The 17,252-nt window shown below is 38.4% G+C and overlaps 1 protein-coding gene across 1 annotated transcript; it reads left to right on the top strand.

The window, feature by feature from the left end:
* Window positions 1-204: 204 nt before the first annotated feature.
* Window positions 205-4,885, top strand: LOC100284200 (histidine biosynthesis bifunctional protein hisIE). Its single transcript, NM_001157095.2, has 5 exons — window positions 205-476; window positions 2,242-2,487; window positions 2,578-2,673; window positions 2,752-2,903; window positions 4,415-4,885. Exons 1-5 carry the CDS (start codon window positions 273-275, stop codon window positions 4,614-4,616), a joined length of 900 nt encoding a protein of 299 aa, NP_001150567.2. The 5' UTR covers window positions 205-272; the 3' UTR covers window positions 4,617-4,885.
* Window positions 4,886-17,252: the final 12,367 nt, after the last annotated feature.

The following is a 17,252-nucleotide window of genomic DNA, read 5'->3' on the forward strand; positions in this document are numbered from 1 at the left end:
TATTGGATGAATGCTTCGGGTCCGCGATCAACTTGGCCACACGTCGACACGGTGATGGCTGGAAACCCGCGGAACACGGGCAGAGCTTCAAAAGGGGTCAAGTTTTAAGGAAGTAGATGCCTGCCTCTCTGGGCCTCAAGCAACCAGGCCGAGGAGGCCCATCACCTGGTTGAGAGCAATGAATCATCGATGTCTTGATGATGCATGAAGTCATGACTCATGAGTGACCAGGTCACGTCACGAGGAGCGGAACACACACACTCGGGGTTCCGATGGCGGCGGCCGCACCAACACACGCGCCCGTGTCCTCCTCAGCGTGCCGCGCGGGATTCTCCTCTAGCGGTGTATCCTTCCCCAATTTTCGCTCGGCAGCGGCTTCGGCCCCTGGGTGGCGGCGCAGGGAGCCGTACCCGGCAGTCTCCGTAGTGTCGAGCTCCCCGCAGTCTGTGGCAGGAGCTATAACCGTCGACACCGAGGTTTGGAGTTTTCCTTCTCCTAACGAAATTTGTTTCTCTCTTATTTCTTATTACTTAGGACCAAATTTGTTGGGGATTGGAGCGGACTGTAAGCCACTGGGGCGGTAATCCGTTCCGAGCCTTAAGTGCCCTGCTAGGGGCGAGGAGTGCCACACTGCCACATGATGGATACAAGCCCTGGATGAGGATCCACCATTAGTGTTGTGAGGTTTTATTTGCACTCAAGGGGAGTTGCAGCAAAGACATCTCTTATTGCCTCTCGATTTGGATAGCTCATACCTCATACCTTGCTCTGTCTATGCTAATTAAAATGGCATGCCATAATAGTGTTTCAATAAATTATGTTGCTAGTACATTGCTTGCAGCCAACTATCTGGATGCACCATGAAACTTGTGCAATTAGATGCATATCTATGTCTATGTATGCTTTATCAAGTGTTAAACATTAGGCCAATGAAGTGCAGACTTCATCATGGAACACAGATAAGTAATTTGTATGGATGAAACACCAAATGGTCTTGTTTGACTTGTTATGTTGCTAGCACTTTATCTTGTCCATTACCATTAGTGGTGATACTATATAGTGTTCCTGTAATATGATTGAATGATTTTAGCCGCATCAATGTTGTATGGTCCATTGCAGAAGGCAGTCATCAGTCTTTATTTGTGTCACTGATACTCACATTTTCTGCATTATCTCTAAATAGCCCTTTGTATATGTTGAAAACATGTATTTTCTTGGTTTGTATTTCCCTTTATTTGATCAAAGACTCAAAATAAACATCTGGTATCATCACGGATAAAATTATTACAGCGAAGCATTCAGTGAGGCATTCTTGAGTTGCTCATTGTGGAGGCATCTAATTGAGTAACTTGTGTCATGAACACATGGTTTGGTTTTCCTGAATCTTTTTTGGCAGCATTTTGTGTCTGAATTTTGAGGATTTGCCTCTTGTTTCTTGGCACTTCAGATTTTGCAACTTGACATCTCACATTTTGATTTACATATGGGTTGTAGGCACTTAATGTTAGCCAGAAAGCAGAGCGTGTCTGTCCCCACCCCACACACATTTTCATTTGTGTTGGTCTTCATTCCTTAGAAATTAGAATGCTCAATTAGAAGTTGAAGTGCAGAGTTAGTCCTGATTTATCCTATCCATTGTTTATAATCTGGTAGTGATGGAGGCTTAGTAAGTTGGTATGCTAGTTGCTGCTACCTAATGCATTAAGAATGGTGCAATTAGCTGTATTCTTTCACTGTGTATAGTGCTTCCATTTTTTAGACATATCCCTATAGCTGTATTGTTTCACAAAAGTGTCACTTTTGGGTGTTGTGGAGCTAATTTTGCCACAAAGTTTAGAGAAAAATAACGGAGTATTGAACCTGCCTTTTTTTGCTTAATTAAAACTAAGATACAATTTCTCACAAAATATACCTTTTTATACTGCAGTTTCTAAAACATACGAGTACTGGTGAAGTGTATGTAATTGCTTTAGGTAGTTATATCTTGTGCTTGTTCAGAGGGTTTAGGATTCATCTATGTATTTCCTTGTACATGCAGATATATTCTTCTAGCCTTTTGAATGTCAGTATCTTTCCAGTGTAGACTCTGGCATTAGTAAGAACTATGGCTAATTGAATCTTTGCAGTAGCTTTGCTACAAATTTTGCATCTGTTTTAATGGAAGAAGACTATGTTTTTTTATTGTTCCCACTATCATTGAAGCCTAACATAAGTTTATTATTGTGCTGGATAAAAAATCAGGTTGACACATTGCTAGACAGTGTGAAGTGGGACAGCAAAGGGTTGGCTGTTGCCATTGCACAAAATGTGGATACTGGAGCCATTCTTATGCAGGGTTTTGCTAATAAAGAAGCCCTTGCAAAAACTATATCAACCAGGAAAGCCACATTCTTTAGCCGTTCACGGTCTTCCTTGTGGACGAAAGGGGAGACATCCATGAACTTCATTAATGTGCATGACATTTTCCTAGACTGTGACCATGACTCTGTAAGCATGTTATGTGTTGTGAATAAATACTTTCACTTCGATTTCTGAGGGTACTAACTGCACAGAGCTTTTGTTTTTTGTGCAACTTAGATAATATACCTTGGAAAGCCAGATGGACCTACCTGCCATACAGGAGCAGAAACGTGTTATTATACTTCAGTTTATGATGCTCTACAAAGTTCAAAGGTACTCATTATTAAGTTACACTTTCTTGAAATAGACTTTGACTCATAATTAAAATTAACATATGATTTCCCTTCACAGCCCAATGAAGGCAGGCAGGTTATGACAACCCTATACTCACTTGAAGATACAATTAGTAGACGCCACGAGGAGAAAGTTACTGATGGAGGTGGCAAGCCATCATGGACGAAAAAGCTACTCCTTGATAACCAGCTACTTTGCTCGAAAATACGGTATATGATGTTATGGTTTTTCTGAGCCATCACGGTACTGCATTATGAAAAGTGTTAATAAAATTAATGGGAAAGACAACCATTATAAAAGCTATGAGTCTTTTCTCTTTTTTCTTAGCCTAGTTCACGAAGTTCTGCATTTAAAAATAGATCATTGTATTTGCTGCTATCCTTATTCTCTTGTGCTATCTGTCATCTTTGCCATCATCAGCTGTCCTATGGGTCTTTGATGCAGCATCTGTTTGCTGTCGAAGTGTCGAGTATGCTTGTTGTCAGGTTCTCAGACCGTTCACATTTCGCAGGTTTTTGTAACCTACAGGGTTTTAGTTGCAGTGAGCATGCCACATGCATGCTCTTTTATACCATTTGGATGACATTAATTTTAACTGTTCATGGTTGCTGAAATGAAGTTCCACCAGTGTTTTTGGTCATGATATTTTTGGGTTACAAAATGACCACATTATGGAAGTTATTTTAAAGGAAAATACATAGGTCCTTATAAGTTTTATTAGAGTTAAGTCTAAATGTTCAAAAATATATTGTTCATCAAGGATTAAAAAGGTTCAACCGTTCAACATGACATTTCCCTCGGCTTTAAGTGTTTATGACAGAAGTAGGTATCCCACTAGAGAATTCTACTTCTGAATTATCTTAGGTCCCGTTTGGTTTGAGGGACTAAGACTAAAGATTAGTCCCTCCATTTCAGTCTCATTTAGTCCCTAAATTGCCAAACTGTGGAACTAAAATATGGACTAAACTTTTTTAGTCTCTAGTCCCTCAAGAGGGGACTAAACCATATAAATTTCACTTTCGGCCCCTCCTTTATTTAAGTTGCACTAATAGCGGGAGAATGCTAAGGGATATTTTGGTCCACTTATGATTCATTTAATGTGTTTTGAATAATTTTAGTCGCTAGAACCAAACAGTATAGAGACTAAACTTTTGTCTCCTAACTAAACTTTAGTCTCTGGACTAAAGGAACCAAACAAGCTCTTAGTACGTATGCCTTTCGTTTTCTCGACTTTGAAATTCTACATTTAGTATGCCTTTTGTTTTCTGACTTTGAAATTCTACATTTAATATATGTTGAATGAGTCCAATATTGAAATTGTGTTATATTTTCCTTCATCTTCATTAGATGTTCAATTAGCTTGATTCTTCAGGTTGTGTTTATCTATGCTTTTGTAACTCATAGTACTCCATTTGACTGAAGAACTGATGGATTAATTTGATGCAACAAGATTTGATTGGCACAGGAGACTAAAACGGATAAAATTCATTTGTCTGTGTCAGGATTTTGTTTATTTATGGTTGTCTATTGAGTTTATGACTTGCATCAACAAGTGTGAGAGAGAATCCATTTATCTGACTCGAGCACATTTGATACCTTTTTCTTTTGTTACCTCCATGTTTTCTTCTATTTTCCCTACTTTTCTATTAATGAGAATGCCAATATATTTGTCTCTTAATGTCAGTGGACTCAGTGCTGCTATTTTTTTCATATAATCCAGTGAAGAAGCTGGTGAGCTAATTCAAACGCTGCTTGAGAACGAGGACCAATCTCGTGCAGCTTCGGAGATGGCTGATCTGCTGTACCACGCTATGGTGCTGCTCAGAGTCAAGGATGTAAAGATGGAACAAGTCCTTGAGGTCCTGAGGAAGAGATTTTCGCAGTCTGGTATCGAGGAGAAGGCCAGTCGCAATAAATCTTAGCGTGATTGGTTAATAATGCCTTGATGGTGGATGACTCTGATTTGCTATCGGTGCGGAATGTGCACTATTGAAGAATTTTGTGTTTGATGGATCAGTTGTGTTTTTGTTTTCTCCGACAAGACATCTATGAAATATGTGGCAGGTGTCAATAAAGTTATCTCATACAGCAGACCGTTTACTCATTGAGCTCGGCTAGTCTCCGTGTGTGTTTTATGCACAACTTTTTAACATATCTTTTACAATATGGTTGCTTGACTTTAATCTATATCGAATTCTACTGTTTCTAAAGTATTTTATTTCTATAAATTGTAGCTTCAGCGGTCTGAATAACTGATTTTAATCTGAAATGAAACGAACATGTCCTTAATTATATTAGAGAGAGAACAAGAGGTCTATACAAGACCCAAAATACAAGGCCTTTCCTCAGGGAGACATATCTATATTGGATATTTTTTAAACAATCCTCTAAAATTTTTTACTCTCAATTCTTATCGTCTTACTTCATCAGTATAGTATCATGTTAACATATTTAATCCCTATAAAACTTTTATGAATTTAATTTCCATTAAACCTTTATAAAATTGCATCGGGGTTGGCGTCATGGAGATACATAGGATAAGACTTAGGGGGTGTTTGATAGTGAAGTTTTTCATAGTTTTGAAAAAATATTGTAGTATTTTTAAATACTACAGTATTATATACAAAAAGATATTTAACAAACTAGTTAAAATCTCTATTTTCAAAACTAAAGTATTGCAAATATTATAGTCGTTTTAAAATATTCTAAATTTAGGTGTAGACCTCACTTTCTAAAACTGTAGTATTTTAAACTGGGTTATCGGCATGATTAAAATATAATATAGTATTTTTAAAATTGTGGTTTTCAAAAACTTTATTCTCAAACAGGGCCTTAAAAATTTCGTTATAGAACCTATCCATCTATCTTCAACTTGTTGACTAAATAGCCTGCCCACTTAAAATTAATTAGTATTGCTAAGGTTTATATATATATATATATATATATATATATATATATATATATATATATATATATATATATATATATATATATATATATATATATATATATATATATATATATATATATATATATATATATATATATATATATAGGGCAGGTATAACGGTAGCCCTGGGCTTCGGATATTAAAGGAAGCCCAGGTTGGTTCCCGAGGTCTGGTCGATGGAACAGGCGCACCTGTGTTTTAACGTGGGGCTGAGAGGCGGCATGCAGGACAGACGGTGCCGTGACGCGGTTGTTTGAATGGTAAGGGAATTGCGCGGAATTAAAGGGAATAGATGCCACATGCAAACGTGATTACCGCGATACGTGGGCGCGTAAATTATGGATCTTGCATGGTAAGTAATGTGCGGAAGGTTAACAAAAATGAAGCATAAGATGTTGAAAGATATGGCATAAAACCGAAACGACATAATAGATGCATAAACAGTATATACCGATTGGCGTAAAACGTTGTGTCATTGTGCGTAAATTTTATATTATGAATTTTAGTTTGACAAAGACGTCGCCATAATATTGGGACGGTTTCGGAAATAATGGGGAGACCCTGTAAACGTGGATGCGGTTACTTTTATAGTATCCGAGATTTACTTTCATTCGGAAAAAAAGACCACTAAGCCTGCATAACTCATCGGAGTTGGAGATGGCCGGCTCTGGAGGGTCGCCGGCGATGGAAGGAGATGTCGTTCGTCTTGATCCAGAGACAGAGGGAGGAGTTGGTGGTAACTCACTGGTGACACCACCGCCTGCTCTAATGGGTCCTGAGATCGCCGAGATGAGCATAGGTGAAAGTGCATTCATCCCTTTTGTGAGTTTTGGTGATTTGGATAACAACACATTTAAAGGTCTAACAAGTTTGCTAAGTGTTGAACAGGGAATTCAGTATGATGAACATACTTGAATAGTGTATAATGATCAGTGAACAAAGTTCAACACAAGGTCAAATAACCAGTGAGACAATGCAAATGGATATAATATGGTCTCTATATTGGTTTGAATATATGGACAAGTCCTAAGAAATCACTATGCATAAATATGATCATAATAGAGGTTGAAGTGATTAAGAGGATTGGTCAAGCCAAAGTGAACAAGATATGAGGAATCGTGAATTGGCTTGACCATATTACTATTAGTCCATATATGAATATATGAGAATCAAACTAGAACTTGATTGATCTTAGCAGTTATATCTAGATGACATTCAAGCAAGGTTCACAATATTGAAGAAATGATTCTCTCAATGGTTGCTCAATAGGATGTGACTCAAGAATGGCTTGATAGGGTGAAGATAGCAAGGAAAGGGCTTCGAGGAACTAAGCGAAGGTGAAGGCCAAGCGACGGCTCGTAGACCGAGGTACCATGGCTAAGGTGAAGAAGAGAGTACTTGCACTAAGTCGATGAACTAATCAGCTATGAAGAGTTACAACATGTTGATGCATCAGTAAGGTGACTTGAAGCCATGATTTGAACTCATATATGGTGAAATGGCACAAGTCATAGGCTCGATTTGTGTTTGCTTCAAAAGGTGAGACAAAGATGTTGTGATCCTTATGAAGCAACATCATGGAGAAATCACACTTGAGACACCAATGACTCAAGGAGTTTACTTAATTATATTTTATTTAACTTGAGTATAGGAATCGTCGTACTATCAAGGGGGATCCAAAAAGAAGGTTGGTGTTGGTACTAAAGCTCAAAAATCCTTGATCCAAAACTTCCATTTTACCCTTGTTAATCCTTAGTGAAAGTATGTAGTACAACCTTTTAAAGTCTATCTTGGCCAAAATTGCTTTTTGGAAAAACAGGTTCAACCGATTTTTGCACTATTCACCTTTTTTCAAAATACTGGTTCAGCCGGACACTCAACCGGACACTCAACCGGTTTTTGTCTGGTGGAAACCGGTTCAACCGGTTCTAAAACCGGTTCAACCGGTTTTTGCACTGTTCACTTTTTTCTGCCAGTCTGCTGTGTCAGCCAAAAAGCTGTACGCAGCTTTTTGAAAACCGGTTCAACCGGTTTTGGGACCGGTTCAACCGGTTTTTGGGCAGAAAAGTTAAAAACGGCTAGTTTTGGAGCCCCACCTATATATACTCACTCCTACCTCTCTCCCCACAGCAGAGCACACACAAAACTTCATTCCCAACCTGAGAAACACCTCCCACTCTCTCTCACACACCTCTTGCCTCTCCCATTTCAAATCTTTGGAGAAGAAATCTTTGAGTGAGTTTGAGAGTTGCGGTTTTTGTGCTTCATCTCCAAATCTCTCTTACTCTTCTTCATTCGAGCTTTGGTACTACATCGAGTTCTTTGTGGATTCATTACTCTTGGAGCTTCTAGCTCCTAGACGACTAGGTGTCGCTTGTGAGTCTCCAAATCTTGTGGAAGACCACAAGAAAGTTTGTATTACCCGCTCGTTTGAGCAAAGATTATTGTGTGGGCTTGACCTTTGTGGTCGGCAAAAGGGAGGATTAGGGTTGAAAGAGACCCGGCTCTTTATGGGCGCCTCAACGAGGAAGTAGGGCACCTTGGTGGTGTGACCGAACCTCGGGATAAATCTTGTGTCTCTTGTGTTCTTGCTCATTGTGTTTGTTTGTGTTCTTCGTTCTCTCACCATTCCGTGAAAGATTGTTTATATCTTTTTGGTGTGTGGATTTTGAGAAGTGCCCTTCTCAGATCTACTACTTTGAACCCTGTGGATCATTTAGAACATCTCATTTCCAAAGTTAACTGGGTGAATTTCAAGATCAATTCAGTTTTACCCAATTTGCTTCTAGTTTTTGTTGAAAAAGTTTTAACTTGCCTATTCACCCCCCTCTAGGCAACTTTCAATTGGTATCAGAGCCTAATCCTCGTTCTAACGCTTAACCGCGTGAGGAAAAGATCATGTCGGAGGGACTAAGAAACGAAAGTGCTTCTAAGCTTGAAAAAGTTGAGGTTGCCTCGACTTTATCTTTTGGTGCAGATGTTGATCCTAGGGCAATAGATCTTGCCATGAGAATCGCCGAAAGGATGTTCCTCAAAATGAAGGAAGATGAGGCGAAGAACAAAATTGAAGAAGAAAATAATCGATGGAGACCAAACGACGAATCCACCTCTTCACAAGGTTCGTCTTTCAAATCCACTTCTCATATGTGCTTTATTGCTAATGGGAGTGATAGTGAAAGCGAAAGTGAGGATGAAGAGGAGCAAGAAAGTGATAGTGAAGATGAGGAAGATCTTCAAAAGTTCTTCGCTCAACTAAGCAAGAAGAACCGGATGAGCTTGCTCAAACTCATGAAAAGAGCGGAAGAACAAAAGGAAATGCTTCATAAGCAAGAAGATATCCTCATCGAAAAAATCAAAGACTTGGAGAAGTTGACCAAAGAGAATGAGAAGCTAAAGTGCTCTCATGATGATTTGGTCCAAAGGTATGAAGACATTTCAATTGAGCAAATTAAAGCTATTAATCATTCATCATATATTGCTCAATTAGAAAATAAAAATGCTATGCTCAAGAACACGGTAGAAAAGCTAAATATTGAAAATCTAGCTTTGCAAGAAAAACATGATAAGCTTGTGTGCTCTCATAATAAATTTATGGATTCACATATCATGTTAGAAATGGCTCATGAGGTTGTGTTAACTAATTTGAAATCCTACCAACCTCATATATGCACATGTACTCATATAGAAACTATATTATCATGTGCTAACAAATGTTGCTCTCAAGAAAGCCAATCTTTCATTGAGCTAGAATTTTCAGGAACAAGTAATGTTTCCTATGCAAAAGAAAACAATGAGCTCAAGGAAGAAAATGAGAGGCTAAAAAGGAGCTTGACTCAATTAAAGGGAAAATGTCATGCTCAACCTTCTCAAGATAACCGTGATAATATGGTGAAAAAGCTTGAGAAGGGGACAACCGTAGCATGCACAAAACCCCTTCAAAAGAATATCAAGCTTTCCAAGAAAGGCATGAGCAAACATCAAGAGAAGAAAGACAAAGCTCATGACAAGTGCCTCAACCACGCCTCCACATGCTCCACACAAGGTAACAAACAAGCCACTCTTTCAAATAAGAGAAGATGCACTAGAAAGTGTTATCAATGTCATGAGAAGGGACATGAGATTAAGTCATGTCCCTACATAAAAGATAGTGGCTTAAATTTGGAAAGAAAGAGGCTCACTAACCATGTAGCAAACAAGAAGCAAGGCAAGAAGGAGTCTTGCAAAATTAAAAATCATATTTGCTACACTTGCCGAAGAAAGGGACACCTTTGCAAGGATTGTCCCATGAGTAAGTATCCTAAGCCTACCATGTCAATTCATTCATATTCACTTAGGAGACCCAAAAATGACACTTGTGCTAGAAAGATATTTAGTTCACCTAAAACTAGCACAAAGGCCATTTGGGTGCCTAAGTATTTATTAGCTAACCTTGGTGGACCCATCCAAAAATGGGTACCAAAATGTACTTAATAAGTTTTGCAGGTACCCAGAGATGATATGAAGCTTTGGGGTGCTTGAGCGGTTCAACTCAATTCTTATCTCAAGCTATCAATCTTACATTATCTATCCTTTAAGATTGACCCAAAGATGAATTGAGTTGTTATATCACTAACTTCATATTCATCTCTAGCAAGAACTTGTGTTGTAGGGAATAAGGATTAACCTTTGTGGGAATCAAGCAAAAGGCCTACAACCAAGTGATATCCAAAGGATGGTAACAATTAATTCTTAAGTTCACATTGCTTTTAATTGGTATATTCCTTTGTGTCTTTTGTAGCCACATAGGAAAAATGAAGCACTTGAGAATGAACTTAAAAGATTTTACCTTGCTTTGGAAAGGATCTAATTATATGGTAGATTGCAAGTTCATATTTTTTATATTGTGACAATCTACATGCTTTAAATTGATTGTATGTATCTTGTGGCATATTTCAAGTTAATCATCATATTATTGTCATGACCTAGACATAAAGAGTATTATCCCATGTTCTTAAATGAATAGAGTGCTAAGTAAGAAATTCAAATTCTTATAGCACTTACCAAATGGGGAATTCTCTATATGACTAGAGTTGTGAGACTAATGTTTCTATCTAAGTGTTTGTGTAGTCTCACAACATGAAAATGTGTTTCCCAAATGGAGTGTGCCATTCAACATTCAAAGAAGATCGAACCAATACTATGTGATGTATTCATTCTTGTTTAAATTGGTTTTGAGTCTTCTACATTAATCACTCACCATGCTATGAATTAAACTTGCCATGTAAAACTTAATTAAATAATCATACTACTTTCATCTTGTTTACAATTGATGTTATGCATGATGCTTGTAAGGGTAATTTAGTTCATATCATGAGGTTTCCTTGTTTTAGTAATCTTCTTTTCATTCATATACTAGAGGTTGCTAAATAGGAAACTATTGCTTGTGTTACTAATACAATCTCTTTTAAGATATTTCGTGGAAATTCATAAGTAGAGATTGTGCTCTTTCAATTGATAAAATCACAAGCTTTAAAGGTTAATCTTCACCTAAAAGAAAGATTAGGAATGCTCAAGGCAAAGGTATAGAACAAATTGCTTCAATTGGTAGTTGATCAATAGTAGTTCCTTCCAAGTGGCATTCTTTCAATTGGTACTAATATATTCTAGGAAAGGAATGTCAATATGAAGGTTAAATTCCTTTTGGCTTAAATTTGTAAATTAGTGCATATTGTGAATTCACTGCTCCATGTGCATTAACTTAAAAGGAATTTAATTTATGCCTTTACGCCTCATAAATGATGATTTGTTTGCCATTCATATATAGATATCATCATTCATTAAATACTTCCTTGTACTACTAATACATCTTTTCAAAGTGTTTTATCGACTAGTTTTAAAAGGAAAAGAGATAACAAAGAAGGAAGTCTCCATAAATGATGAAAAGAAGAATACTAAGGTGACACCACCACAGATAGTAAGATCTGTCAAATTGGTATAATAAATGGTACATTCTATATGGTGGTAAGTATTCTTAGGCATAAGTTAATTCATTGCAAATTTGTCATGCCTTGACCATGATATGTAATATACTCCTCTTGAGACTCTTAACTGAATTGAAAGTGCATGTGGCAAGTCATTCAAATACTTGATGCACATATCTAGTGGGAGAACATTATATATCTTGTGTCATAGAGAATAAGTTTCACTTGAGTAAGCTAATCTAAGACAATCCAAAATGGTAAATTTGTATCTCATTCATATGGATTGTAATCTTTGTTTTCTAAATAGCTACTCTTGATGCAGTTTAAAATTTCCTTATCATTAATTCTAAAAGTGCATAAGAATCCTTTTTGTTGATATTCATCACACACATATGCACTAACATGGATATGATTTTAAATTGTAAAAGGTACAATTAATGATCCATACTATCTAAATTTTGGAAACCTACAAATTGATATCTTAGGAATCTACTTCAATCGGTATCCATATGCTTCATTCTAGGATTGGATCACTAAGTTGTAAATTCCATGTATAACTTGTATTTATGATATGAATGCTTGTACGACTAACCTTGATAAGCTAGGTGCACCCAAAGTCAAGGTAGGTTCATCATCAAGAAGGCAACACAATGATGTATTAATAAAAGGAGAAAAGGCTCCTATTCTTAACTCTAGTTTTTTTATCTATGTGATTAAATATTGACTTGAAACCATGTAAGATGGTTGTCAAGTATATGTGGTTGCCTACACAAAGAGAAAGGCCACAATAAGGATTGTGTGGGTACTCAAGGCTCTTACTACTAATCTCAAAGGACCCAATTCAAATTGGGTACCAAGATATGAAGCTTAAACTTGTTTTGCAGGATCACTCCTTCAATGGATCAAGTTGGGTGCTCGATAATGAATGTATAAATCATCTTTGGAGATAGTAGCTAGGGTGGTAACAACTGAATCTCAAGTGCATATTATTTTCAAATCTTATCTTTTTGTGACTTGTGTAGCCACTAAGGAAAAAGAAGCACTTGAGGATATACATTAGTTGTTGATTATGAAATAAAGGTCTAATTGGAAGTTGAATGAATATTATCATATGGTGAACAATCCAAAATTATGTGACGTATTCTCTATCTAGTTAATTTGGATTTGATTCTTTTCACTACAAGAAACTGATAAATGTTCGTGGGTAAAATTAAGAACGTGGGTACCCACGTTCTTACTTGAGTTAAGTTCATGGGTTATACTAAGAACGTGGGTACCCACGTTCTTAAGTTAAGTTCGTGGGCCCTGGATAAAACCGTCGAACTTAACTAGTTAGGAACGTGGGTACCCACGTTCTTAAGTTAAGTTCGTCGGGGTTATAGACACCGTCGAACTTAACCCTAAACCTACATCAAAAAAACCACGTGCGCGCGTCTCTCTCTCACCCTCTGTCTCATCTCACGCGCTCCTCTCACCACGCGCTCCTCTCTCACCGAGAAGCCCACGCCGCCACACACCGGGAGCCCACGCCGTCACCGGGACCGTGCCGCGCCGCCGCCCCTACGCCCCGACGCCCCGGGACGGTAGGTCTTCCTGGGTCCCCTCCGGGGCACGCGCTCCTCTCTCACCACGCCGTCACCGCGAGCCCACGCCGCCACCGCGCCGTCACCGGGACCGGGCCGCGCCGCCGCCACGCCGCCGCAAGCGGGCCGCGCCGCCGACCCGACGCCCGGACGCCCCGAAGCCCCAACGCCCCGGCACGGTAAGGCTTCCTGGCTCCCCTCCGTTCCACTTGCAATTCAAGAACTCTCCTGCAAATATCTATGTAGCCATACCCAAATGTTTGTGTTTACATTTTATTTTAATTAACTATTCACACAATTTGATGCGATGATGCAGTTAGCATTTACATATAAATGAACGAAAAATGTGTTGTAGAGAACCAACATGATTGTACTAAACTTAGCGCCACGGAAGATTCCACTTGCAACATTATATCAAAGCATTCATGCCAACGGTCACAAACACCACACCAACAGAGATTTGACGTTGGTCGTCAGTTGCCTCCATTGCAGCATCTAATGAATATGAATCGGTAATACGGTAGCGGCTGACATACTTAGCCTTCTTCCCTGCGAAATCCACAAACGATGAGGCCTTTGGACACCACAAACACATTGCCATAGTGAAGTGAAGCAAATAAAATAAATATTTGATGCTTGGGAAATACTCGAAAGTTGGTTGAGAGTGCAGAAAAGCAAATCATGCACTGCAACAGTACTGCCACCTTGAGTTATATGTAATTTTTGTGCACCAATACTCGAAAGTTGGTTGAGAGTGCAGAAAAGCAAATCATGCACTGCAAAAGGATATTCTTTGAGGAAAACAGAGAAGAGTGCAGTTGGAGTGTTCTTTGCAAATTATAAGGAGGAAATGTGGAAAGGAGGTGTTTGGGACTAGTACTGCTCCACCCCAGGTTTTGGGTCTTCACTCCATAATTTAGCTGCCAAACACTCTAAACTCAAGCAACTCTGCTCTAAAAAAAACGTCGAGTGAGAGTGACTCCAACATTTTGGTGGAGCAGCTAAAGGGATGTTCTAGAAAACAATTTTTTAGATGTAAACGTCAAACGTGGGGTTCGAGATTAATTACCCGCTAATGTCACTCGTTATAGAGAAATAATGTTTCATATCCATCGGTTGACAGTTCCCTATAGTTTAAGTCATATTCTCTATAGTGCTTTCAGTTATATTCCATATAGTTTCAGTTACCTTATGAGCTGAGCTTTGCTGAATTTCAGTCATATTCTCTTGCTTTCCCATTCTTAGTGGTGAATATAGACATTAGACTCATTAGATACATAATCAGTATAAAAAAGACATCTACTGCAAAAAGAACTCCCTTTTATAAGTCACACGAGGTACCTGAAAACTAGCAATATTGTGCAGAGAAAATTCCTGGGTTCTATCATTTTGTTCCAAATGAGACGTCTTAGTATTAACTGGCACTTGCTCGGATTGATTTTCTTGGCTAAAAGTGTTAGGATACTGAAAAGAGCCAGAAGCAGCAGCATCCTCACAACTGATTGCCTTGAAGCAGTTAGGCAGTTGTCCAACCCGGCCATGCTCCAATGTGAGAATCAACCATTACATCACCAGGGCAGCCATACGAGTCTTTCATTTTCTTAACAAGTGACATGCAATAAGCTTGTACCTGAAGAGTAAATCAGACAAAATATGCAGCACGCATAAATATTGAATAGGGTAGTTATGCTACAATCCAGTTATGCAGACATGTTAATTCAGTTTTCCCTAGACAAATATAACTAGCTTGCCTTCAACACAACTTTATGCAGACATGTTAATTCAGTTTTCTTATGTCCTATTGTATTTGCAGATGTACAGTGCTCAGATGGGATCTCAAATGGGACCTCAGTTCACCCGTCCGTCACAATCTGGACAGACTCCAAACACCAATGAAACACATGTATAGTTTTGTAGTATATTTACTTTCATTTACAATTATAATCATATGCATCGTTTTATTTGGTTATAGGGTTCTGAGACCGGACAAGGAAACCCACAGATGGACTTACAGTGGTCGATGCCCCCTAGAGGACAGATTCTTCCTCCTCCACAACCAGGTATGGGATATTGGCCGCCAGCACCATGGGGATATCCTACACATCCAATGGGGCCTTGGGGACGGCCCCCATGGCCAACACAGCCACTTCCATCACCAGCGGTACGTTCCTGAATGTAATGCTGGGATCTAGTTTTAGTTGGCATTTATTTTAGTTAGCCTTTTATTTTGGGTTACTAAAGCTGATTGGATTATATTCGTTCAGGTGGTTGATGCTTGAAGTATTCTCAAAGCACAACATATATATTCATATTTTGTAGGTAGCATAGCTGTCTGTTGTCTGGCATATAAGCATAATCTACCACGTGGCTGATTGGGTGATGCGTCTTGAAATGAAGTTTGTTTTCACTCTCATGTTCTTGTTCATGCACAAATATGGAAGCCACATTTTGTGTTTATCATGTTTTCCTTTATCTTTGTGTACATGTGATTTAATGCCAGTTGTGTATTTATGAGAATTTTGGTTTATTTTGTAGGATTCCGGCTCTCATCAAGTGACTCCGCCCCCTCACGTTGACTTTGCGGACAGATGTCTCAATTCTAGTGGTGGAGCTACGAACAACAATCTGATGTCCTGATCGAGAGCGATGGAGCTAATGTTTGAACTTGTTGTTTGAACTTGTGTGTTTGAACTTGTGAACTATGGATGTGAACCTGTGTGAATTTGTGAACTTATGTATTTGGACTTAATTATGTGAATTTGCGAACTTATATATTTGGACTTATGTGAATTTGTGATATGAACATATATCAATGTGTTTGAAATCTGTATTGTATGTGATATATTGTGTTGCATGTGATATTATGAGTGTCTAATTTTACATTTCTGTATTTTTTATTTTTTTCTGGAAAGGGTTAAGAACGTGGGTACCCACGTTCTTAAGGTTAAGAACGTGGGTACCGTCGAACTTAGTGGGCAGCCCTCACCGACCCAGGCACGACCAATAAGTTCGACGGCCACGTGGCCCCGTCGAACTTAAGGTTAAGAACGTGGGTGCCGTCGAACTTATGGTGACAAATTCGACGGCCCCCGTCGAACTTAAAAACCCACGTTCTTAACCTTAAGTTCGACGGTACCCACGTTCTTAACCTTAAGAACGTGGGGGCCGTCGAACTTACTTCTTTAAGTTCGTCCAAAAATCGCCGTCGGCTATGTTCGTGGGTAAACCCACGTTCTTATGGTAAGTTCGACGGCCTATTACATTAAGTTCGACGGTTTTTCACCCACGTTCTTTAACCAGTTTCTTGTAGTGTTTATACTAGACACTCACCATAATATGGATTAAATCAGCCCTTTAAACTTCATTGAACAACCATGCATATTATCCATGTCATTCAAAATATATTGTGCATGAGGGCTCAAGGGAAATTTAGTCCATATTATGAGGTTTCTCTATTTTAGCAACTCATTTGACTTTCACATATAAAGGGTTGCTAAATAAGAAACTAGTGCTTGTGCTACTAATGCAATCTCTTGTGTTGAGTTTATCCATATAAAATCTATGTTGAGAGATGGTGCTTATTTTTAAATTGGATAAATCACAAGCTTAAAGGATACTATTCAACTAAAGTAAGAAGAAGTTGATAAGAGGCCAAGGTATGAAAACTTCCTCTCCTTCAGTTGTTTTAGTATTCTATCCTTAGTGGGATGTACCATAGTATAGGTTAAATTCCTTGCAATATAAAATGTTCAATAGTGCATATAACTTTGACATCAACTATATGTGTGCACTAATTTAAAGGAATTTAGTCTATCCTTTTGGGTTTCAATAATGATGATTCATTTGCCATCCACATATAAGGATCATCATTTGTGAAACCCTCTCTTGTGTTTCTAATGCTCTATTTTCTAAGTGTTTCAACAAGGTCCTTCCAAGTTCTTTGAAGATGAATTCAAAATCTACAAATATAAGAGTCTTGGTTGTTTCAATCATTGAGCTTCAATTGATCTCATATCAAATATGATCGAATCAAGAAATGTTGAAAGAAGTTCATGATCACTTGGT

Source organism: Zea mays, chromosome 8 (assembly GCF_902167145.1).
Source record: "Zea mays cultivar B73 chromosome 8, Zm-B73-REFERENCE-NAM-5.0, whole genome shotgun sequence".
In the NCBI taxonomy this organism is placed as follows: domain Eukaryota; kingdom Viridiplantae; phylum Streptophyta; class Magnoliopsida; order Poales; family Poaceae; genus Zea; species Zea mays.